Source organism: Corvus brachyrhynchos, unplaced genomic scaffold (assembly GCF_000691975.1).
Source record: "Corvus brachyrhynchos isolate BGI_N302 unplaced genomic scaffold, ASM69197v1 scaffold114, whole genome shotgun sequence".
In the NCBI taxonomy this organism is placed as follows: Eukaryota; Metazoa; Chordata; class Aves; order Passeriformes; family Corvidae; genus Corvus; species Corvus brachyrhynchos.
The window spans coordinates 3,988,479-3,998,173 of NW_008238337.1; the positions used below are offsets into that span (position 1 = coordinate 3,988,479).

A 9,695-nucleotide genomic window follows, 5' to 3' on the forward strand; every position below is an offset into this window, starting at 1 on the left:
TTATCCTCTCTGTTTCAGACAACTGATGGAGGTTGTTTGTTAAAACTGCAATGAAGCAGCAGCCAGGTAAGGGAAATGAGAAACCCCTTTTCTATTTATTTAAAAGTATTTTTTCAAGGACCACCTGAGTGATTTGGAGAAGAAAACATGTCTGGGGTAATGTGTCCAGGAAAGGAAATTCCCATGCCAGGAATCCTACTAGCACTTATTAGCTGAAATATATTTAAAAACTCATTATATATATATATATATATATTTAGGAAGGAAAGCATCTGCTCTCACTGATAACAGGGAAAGCAAGCTGGAATCCTGAACATAAAATAACTGCAGATTTTACTCTGGACAGTTTTTTCCTGTTCTCCAGCTACTTAACTCTATCCAAAGGAAAAGAACCAGCAGCAAACAGCAAATGCACTGCAGGAACAAGGTGTTACAGGCACACTGACTGGAGAGAGCCATACTAGAATAAAACTTGGTGTTTACCTGTACCTTCAATGTCTCTCCCTGCAAGGAGCTGTCACTGTCATCATTGTCATCAGGTTTAATCAAAATAGTGTTACTGAGGAGGTGATTCTGCACAGCCATCAGGTACCGCAAGCACGAGGACGCAGCCTTGAACACAAATAAGTAAAACTTTGCATTATCCAAACCCTTGAGCTGGGCAAGCCTCAGACTTGGAAGTTGGAAAGAGGTAAAAAAGGTTGAGGAAGAAGAAAAGCAAGAGCAAAGAAGTAACTTTTTCTATTTAAGTAAAGAAACCAGTTGCAAAACGCTGAATTTTGTGAAGTAACTGACAAAAATATAAAGAGGCAGCAAAACTTTGTTCAGGTTTGGAACATTATAGGAATATTCAGGAACTCTAAGAATTAATGAACTATTAAAAGATCATGCCACCAGAGGGATAAATGTAATTCACACTCCTGAAGGTGATGGCTCCATGCCACTCCTCCTTTCCCACCCTCCTGCAGCACAGGCCAGGACTTCCTGTCCCCTCCCAGTGTTTTTATAATCAAATGTCAGCTTTCACTCATTTCTGTCTGTCACTGATAATTCCTTCAGCCTGTAGGAACCATAATACACAAGTACATGTTTGATTTTTTAAGCTGCTGCAATGCTTTGAATACTGAGATTCACAAAGTTCCTTTAAAATGAACAGGAACCAGAGCAACTGGAAAATAAATCCACGTATAAACCTGTTCCAGCATTACTGAATGATTTACTTTGCTGTGAGAAATTATTCTTTTCTTCCTTGCACAGCACAAAAGACATTCTTCTCCTGGATTTTTTAAGACACAACTATGGAAGTTTCACCTCCACGTACTCAGTGAAGAGGATGGATTCAAGGAGGAAAAGAAGCCAAAGGCAGAGCTACTTCTATCAAAACACATTTTACTTACAGGCACAGTTGAAAGAAGCCTTTGAAAGTCATCTTTAGATACAGTTTGGCACTTGGTGATTAAGACACAAGATTCTCGGACAACAATCTTGAGGATGTAGTGCAAGAGCTCATCATTGAGTCTTCAAGAGAGGCAAGAAAGGTGGAAAATGTTAATCATTAATTAAATGTGCATTTTGTACAGCTCAGCTCATGCTGCAAGCTGGATCCCTGATTATGGGAAACCCAAATTCGGACACAAAAACCCCCCAAGCCTGAAATGTTTAACAAGTGCAACAGATTTCCAGGGGTTTGCTGCACTGTGCTGAGGTAAATCTGTGATTTCTTATGGCTCCTCTAAAAGACTCCTCCCAACTTGAACAGGTACTTGAGACTGGCAGTTTTACTGCTGGAAAGTCACCTATGATATGCAGAGAAATGCCATAAAATCCTATTTATGAAATTATCATTCACATTTATCATGAACACTGCAAGGAACAAGGAATCCCAAACCCAGTCTGGGTACAGAAGCCTCCAAAGTTTGCTTTAAAACATCAAATCTCTCCTCATCCTAATGAAATCTCCCCTTCCCGCAGACACAAACAACATCCAGGTCACACAGCAGGGACATAATGAGCCATTCCAGCAGAAGTTCCTGCAAGTTCACCTCAAGCAAATAACAGAAAAATACTCTATAAATGGGGAGGCTTTTTACCTATAATGATCATCATCTTCACTTCCAAATCTGTTGTTCTGCAGCTGCTCAGCTAAATTAGTCAGGATAACATCCCGGAGCTGGGAGAGGCCGCTGTTCCTCTCTCCTAAAAAGGAAATAAAAAACTTTTGCAAAGCAGAATTTTACAGAATAGATTTCATTTCCCCTGATACCTTGTTTAACACAGACTAGAGCTCAGGAATGGCTGCATTCCCAGGGTAAGCAGAGCTGCTGTCCCAGACTGGGAGCACTTTCCCTGCCTGTGGCACTGGTGGAAATTCCCAACACGTTCCTGTGAAGTGACAAATTACTGAGCATCAGCTGCTTCCAAGCCCAGATTCCCATTTCCTGGTGAACTCAAGGACATTATTCCCCCTTCACTGAGGTCTAACGTTTCCTCTGATTCCTGGGTACTTGCAAATATTCCTTTTCTCCACCTGACCTACCCTTGGCCATGCAGCCACTCAGAAGCTGAAGCATTCCACAATTTCCTAGAAAAGCAGATTTAAAATGGATTTAAAGCAGAGTAGTGCCCAATACCCCAAACTGTTCTCCCTCTAAGCTTGAGATGTATTTGATTTTTGTTCTCAGTTAGAAAAACCCCACTCTCACCTGGCATCAGACATTCTCACCTTCAGTTAAGACCAATTTCAACAAATTATTGATTTCTGCTTCTCCGGGATACAGGATATTTAAACCAGAGCTAAGGAAAAAATAAAGCCATGCATTATTTGATGAATTTAGAAGTGAGCAGAACCATTTCAATGGACATGTGACAAATGGCACCACAGACTCAGCATCTGATGGAACATTTACAATGTCTCTGTAAAGGCTTAGAAGAGCATCCTCCAGATTTTAACATCAATATTAGGAAATATGCAGCTGTTTTCTCCAGGAATCTCTTGTAATCAACTATATTTTATTGTTTAGGTCCCGAAGCTTCTCCAAGAGCTATTTGCTTCCCTCTGGAAAACTCCCCATTAATCACATGCACACAGGGCAGCACAATCAGTTTGTTAAGAAACAGAGGTGTCAGGAAAAATTATAATGGCTCAGAGAAAAACTCCAAAAACTCTGGTGATGGGGTAAGAGCTGAGGCTTCTCTGTGACCAGAACAATGGAAAATACAAATACAATAATCAAGAAATCAGTCACTAATGCTACAGTTTTGTACTTCCTGAAGACTGGCTGTACAGAGGTGTTAGTTTAAGCTACAGAGGAGCTCCTGGAAGGAGCATTTCAGGAACACCCCAGCTCTGCAGAAACATTCCAGGTGGAGACTGTTCCCCTCTAACTTCTGATGAACTCTGTCCTTTCTATGTGAATTCCCCTATCAAGACCACAATCACTTCAAAGGAGCACTTCATGCCTGTCTGAAGTACTGAAATCACTATGCAACTTTGCCATTTCCTTTGCCTCTTCTTTTTCAGTAACACTCTCACAGAAAACTGGGATGTTTTTCAGCTTCACACTGAGAGCACAGATTATTGCAGCTTCCTTCCCTCTAGCTCATGCTGATCCACGCAGATAGAAACCTCAGGAAAACTTATCACACATTGCCAGCTACCTTCGAGGGTTCCATTGGCACCAGAATCCCCCAAGGAGAAAACAGGAGGAAGGAAACATCACCCAATCCCCACGTTGGAGCTGTTTAACAAGTCACTGGAACACCCAGGGTTAATAAACAAGGTGTCCTTGCAGGTGACAGTAGACACTTTTCCATGTCAGAAAGCAGGTCCCTGAAAAAGCCAGGTAATCCTCCTGAACTCTTCACTCAGAGTTGCACAGAGCCACAGAAATTTGGGATGCTGTGATTCACACCAAGAAAATGCAGGTTGATCTTCAAAAGATTTTGGTCTCAATCTCTGGAGCACTTCCCACTGGAACAGGTTCTATTTGTCCTTGGCACGCTGGAGCCAGCATTCCTTGGCCCTGAGGTTTCCATTATCTCCTTTTCAGGAGATACCACCACACTTCTTTTTTTCCCTGGGCATTCAGTCTCAGAGCATTCCTCAAGTATTATTAATCCCTCCAGTATTATTAATTCTGCTCCTCCTGATGTTCCTTCTGTTCAAGAGAACTCCAGTGTTGTCACTTTAAGAGCTGTCAACACCAGCTTTGCCTTTTTCTCAACACCACAGCCACTAAATAAGGAACTCATTCAAGAAAACTTTGCTTGAATTTAGCAACTATTTTATAATAAACATTAGGAAAAAAAAGATCCATAAGAAAGACAAGAAAAAAGCAACAAGTTAAAAGTATGGAAAGTAATTACTACCTGTTATTTCATCAAGACCAACACACATTTCTCCCACAGACAAACTGTAATAATTTTATCCTGACTTCAAATCCATCACACTAAATTTTCTCATATTAATTTAAAATTAAACTGAGTACAATTGCTGTGTTCATCAGTCACTACATTTCAAACAAACTAAAATCTAAAGTTGAACTTGATAGAACAGATACTCACCTAATAGCCAGACAAACTTCCTTCTGGATTTCAGAGCAGATCTGATCCCTTGGGGCCATCAGTAACTGCCACAGTAACAGGCCAGACCTTCTGACAATATCTCTGTTCCTTTCAGTTTGGGGGCTGAAGAAAAATTTAAAAACCACCTAAGAAAAATTAAACACAACAATATTAGTATTAAAAATATAAACGTTACTTACATTAACTTATTTTCTGCTGTCAGTTTCTTGAACCATTTGTGTGGGCCTAGAAATTTGAGAGCCAGAATATGATTTTGAATCAAAAATGAGGGAAAAATAGAAAGAAAAAAGGAAATAAACTCTCTGGGTTTTATTTTAATCTGTAAAGATAGAGACTAAATTTAAATTAGGGCTCTTAAATGAGTATGCAAAATACTGCAAAGCCACTGCTAAATCAACCTCTATTACATGGATTCCAGTGGAGAAAAAAAAAAATTGAATAAAAATGAAACCAGTGGTTGCCTGTACTCCAAAGCAAGTTTTTAATTTTTCCATGTGAATTTTGAAGTGCATTTAAGGTTCTGTACCTGGAAGACAACGAGGATGCAGCGGATGATGCAGGTGTCTCCATTGACCATGGCCTTCTCCATAATGTCACAGATGCTGCTCAAGTGATGAGCTTCAATGGGATGCTGCTTCCCCAAAAAATTGCTGATGGGGAGGTTGTTGCTGGCTGCCAGGAGGTTGAGTTGGTGGATGCACATGGCACCAACATGGTGCAGTAACTGGTTAATGACCTCGTTTGTGGTTGTTGCATCCCCTGGAAGGAGAGGAGTTCAAACGCTGTCTACAAACACAGACTGCATCATCAGCCTTTGCTTCTAAAATGCAATAAATCAACTTCAGGGCACAAAAGGATTACCCAAAACACCTTTTTAATGTACTGAAGGCAGCAAGAATCTGTGATCTTCCACACATCTTATTCTGTGCTTTTCCCGCTCTTAAATCAAAGCTAAACCACGACCAATATTTACAACTCTTTTCAGGAATGAACTCAGCTTTTAACAGAAAGGCAGTTTCTGTTTATGCTCTGAATCTCCTCTGTTTCACTTCCCCTTTGTACAAAGTGCTGACTTGTGGGTTCCCTCACCTTTGGGCTCTGCAATGACGTGACTCACTCCCAGCCTCTGGCACACACAGTGGAATGCCTGGTTCCCAGGATTGCACCACTGATCAATATAATCATTGGAGCACGTCCAGATCATGTTATTCATTGTATCATAACAGGCACCTAAGAGAAGGAAAATATTTCGCACATCAATTTGGTAGAAAACCAGACTGAAACATCTTTATAGGCGATGTAAATCCAAATTATTTGCTTTAGAAGTTTATAAAATTTCACCACAGATATGCAACCTCGCCCACTGCAGAGTTGCTGACTGCAAACTCAAACCCAGATGGATTCTTTGGGATCTGAGGGGCTGCAATATTCCTTACCAAGCCCTGGCACCAGAGCCCCCCGTCCGAGCGAGCTGCCCGCAGCATCGATGAGATCTGCCCTGCTGGTGAACTGCCCATCCGAGATGTTGAACACCAGGCTGGAGGCAAGAACTACACAGAAACACAGCTCCAATCAATTCCTGAGAAGTTTATTGCATTTCAGACAGCCAAGGACTCCCAATCTGTCACAAATGGCTCTGACTTACTTTTTAAGGAGGACAAAGCGCTGGTGCCCCCGAAGAGCGAGCGCGTGGCCGAGCTGCCCGAGCCCCCCGGGGGCGGCACCAGCATCACCAGGTACGTCCCGCACGTGTAGATCGGGGTCTTCCTCAGCATCTTCAGGGGCAGCCCACAGCTCGTGTTGGCAGCTGCAACGTGCACCAGAGAAAGGTCACAAAGTGCATTTCTGCAGAACAAGGCAGAGCTCTGCTCAGGGCTTCAAAGGAATCGGTATTTAGAAGCTGCGTTAAGAAGTTTCCACAGAATTCCAGAATGGTTTGGGTTGGAAGGGACCTTCAAGATCATCCCATTCCAACCTTGTGGACAGGGACACCTTCCATGAGACCAGGTTGCTCAGAGCTCTATGAACCTGGCCTTGAGCATTTCCAGGGATGGGGCATCCATGACTTCTCCGTGGAGGGATGGCCTCCCAACCCCACACAATCAGCATCAATCCCCACAAGGCTACAAAGAGTTTCACGGGTTATTCAACCAAAGAAAACAACTTCAAATTAAAACCAATAAAGAATTAGGTATAACCAAAACTATGAAGAGTTGTGTGGTGAGAATTACATTGAAAACACTTGGAGCCAAATGATCTCCTCACATACAGAGATCACTTGAGATTCAGTATGCATTTACTATTCTAAGGTCTCCTGCTCCTCATGAAATGTAGACAGCCCAAATGATCTCCCTCTTGCAACAGCTGATCAACACTTTTTGAGTGCTGACTCAAGAATTACCCAAGAATAGGCACTTACTCTCCTTTTTCAGTAGCACTTGAGTTGTTAAATGGCAAAACACAACCTTTAAAATAGCTCTCCAATCTAACTCCTTGCCAAATTCCCTGGAAGCAGAGCTATTTCATGTATAATTTATTTTTATGGAAATACTTTCAATTGTTTCAAACTGAAGAAAGAAAACTCATGACTTTTGAAGGAAGAATAGAAATAATTCAAGATAAATTGAATAAAATCTTAAGACAAATCTTACAAAGTTCTGGATCATCCTGAAAGCCATCAAGGTAGTTCATTCAAGATTCCTTCATTAACTTGGGTTGTTTCCATAAAAGAATACCCAAACACTGTGCAGATGACCTCAAAAAAGTGCAAAATCACCTCAGATCAGGAATATTCCAGTGATTTGTGAAGCAATAGTTCCATTTTCAAACCTGCAGGCCATTTTTACACACCAATTAGAAGCCCAGCTGAGCTGCCAGCAGAGAAATGCAATTATCAGATTCCCCAAACTAGTTCAATAATGGAATTGGAAAAGGGTGTTACAAGCATTCTTCCCATTTTCCATTCCTAAACTTTCCTCACAATCCTAATTTAGCAAAGGGGCTGATAATTCCAGCATTAAGCAAATACTGTGTGGATCTTCCAAACACGTATTTGGGGAATAAAGACAAAAAATACACACTTTTTTTTTTTTAAACCTGTCCTACAAGGTCAGTAATGACCAGGATGGATGCTGTGTGTGTTAACAAATGAAAAGTAAAGCGTTTCTGACCTGCCTGGTCCTCCTTGAGGGTGTTGGAGATGGTGGAGCCCGTGAGAGCAGCGAGGGTGGCCGAGGGGGAGGCGCGGTACCGGGACAGGCGGCTCAGCAGCATCTCATTGATGCTCTTGGCAGATTCCCCCTCCTTCCTCATCAGGATAATTCTTTCCTGCAGAGGATTTGCTATACAAATGCCATTTTCTACCTAGTAAAACGGGGAGGGAAAAAAACTACTTTAGATGTTGAAATCCATAGGTGAGAGGCCACCCGAACTGAGCTGTAAAATGAACCACCACAATGTATCAGGTAGGGATACAAAGTGAAACTTTGCTGACAGAAGTTCTTGCAAAAACAAAGTTCTGAAAGCAACACAGGAGTATTTTTTTGTTTGTGACTTTATGGTTCAATAGAATAATTTAATATTGAGATAATTAATAGGATATCTTCTATTTACACCTATCCCTAAAGACAGAAGTGCTTGTCATAAATTTGAGTTTATTTAGGAAACTCTGCCTAAAAATATATAATCCTCTTGTATTTTCTTAGTGGTGTTTCACTTGCAAATCATTTAGCTCTGAAACATTTTTCCAGCCAAAAAGTGTGAGCAATGATTTCCTCAGCCCATGATGTTCAGGGGATGTTTTACTGCAGGATGAATCTCTTAATGAAGATGTGATTTAGAGCGTTAGGGATTTTCCATGAGTTGTACTACTACAGCCTCCCAATTCCAGCTCCACCATCCCACTCCATCCTCCTCCGCTGAGCAGAAGTACAGACATTAAGAAATACATTTTATGCTACAAGAGAATTCATATTGCTAAATATAATAATCCTCTGGAGATGGAATTGGACAGTTCACCTTCTGTTCTGTTCAGTTATTTCACATAAATCCATTCAGATCACACCCATAAATATCCAAACCTAATATGTCAATTAGAAAATGCTCATTATTAATTAAACTGGGTTATGCTACCAACATCAGGCATAGGAAACACATGATTTGCTTACTATAATTTCAAAAATATCCATAAAGACAGAGTGGCCTTTGGGGGTTTTTTCGTTGAGGCTTGCAGGAGACCAAATCCAGTAGAAAAAGGTGCCATCTGAAGAAAGATGTACGGTGGTCATAGTGCTGCCAACTGGGAAGTGATTTACTGGCATTGGGATTATCTGACATACCTATGAGACAGAGAGCATCTTAACGGGTCTGATTTTGCAGCTTGGCCTTAGAAGTATGAACAGTATGAAAAATAAATAGAGATCAAATGCAGTTAGTGCAGAAGAGGCTTAATATTGGACTTAGCAGTAGCATTACATTGATTTATTACCAACAGCTATTCTACGATATTTGCCAAATATCCAAACCAGCTCATATATCTCCAATTTAACCTATCTAAAAATAAAACTATCATCTCCTCTCTAATGATGGAGAACAAACCCACAGTCCCACAAGGAAAACACACATCCTATTGAGCCACCTACTTTCTGCAACTTCTCTCAAACATTGCTTGAAAGTTGAGAAGAAAAGGGGAATCTAAACATTCTCAGTTTCAGGAAACACACTGGACATAAATGTGAATATCCATCCTTAAAACCACAGCAGGAAAATCCCCAAAGTAAACAAACTACCCCAGTTTTACAAAGAGCTACAATTGTTTATCTACAAATCACAGCCAGATCTGAAACAACACCTGAATTTTGGGACAGTGGAAGAACAAAGCTGTTCAGGAAGAACACGTTCTTGATTTAAATCCAAGTCCTTTTTGCTATTGTTTGATTGCTTAAGATGTGACCACACTGGAATTATGGAATATCCTGAGTGGGAAGGGACCCACATGGATCTTAAGTCTAACTCTGGCCCTGCACAGACACCCCAACAATCCCAGCCTGGGCATCCCTGGCAGCACTGCCCAAACGCTCCTGGAGCTCTGGCAGCCTCCGGGGCGGGGCCCA

General features: G+C 41.2%; 1 protein-coding gene across 1 annotated transcript in view; it reads right to left on the bottom strand.

Annotated features, from left to right (window-relative positions):
- Positions 1-9,695, bottom strand: part of HECTD4 (HECT domain E3 ubiquitin protein ligase 4) — a 63,574-nt gene that overhangs the window by 41,276 nt on the left and 12,603 nt on the right. Inside the window, 11 exon segments of the mRNA XM_008634185.2 lie at positions 484-612; positions 1,398-1,518; positions 2,091-2,196; positions 2,723-2,793; positions 4,564-4,709; positions 5,111-5,343; positions 5,674-5,814; positions 6,021-6,134; positions 6,230-6,391; positions 7,755-7,947; positions 8,751-8,921. Coding sequence (XP_008632407.1) covers positions 484-612; positions 1,398-1,518; positions 2,091-2,196; positions 2,723-2,793; positions 4,564-4,709; positions 5,111-5,343; positions 5,674-5,814; positions 6,021-6,134; positions 6,230-6,391; positions 7,755-7,947; positions 8,751-8,921 — 1,587 coding nt within the window.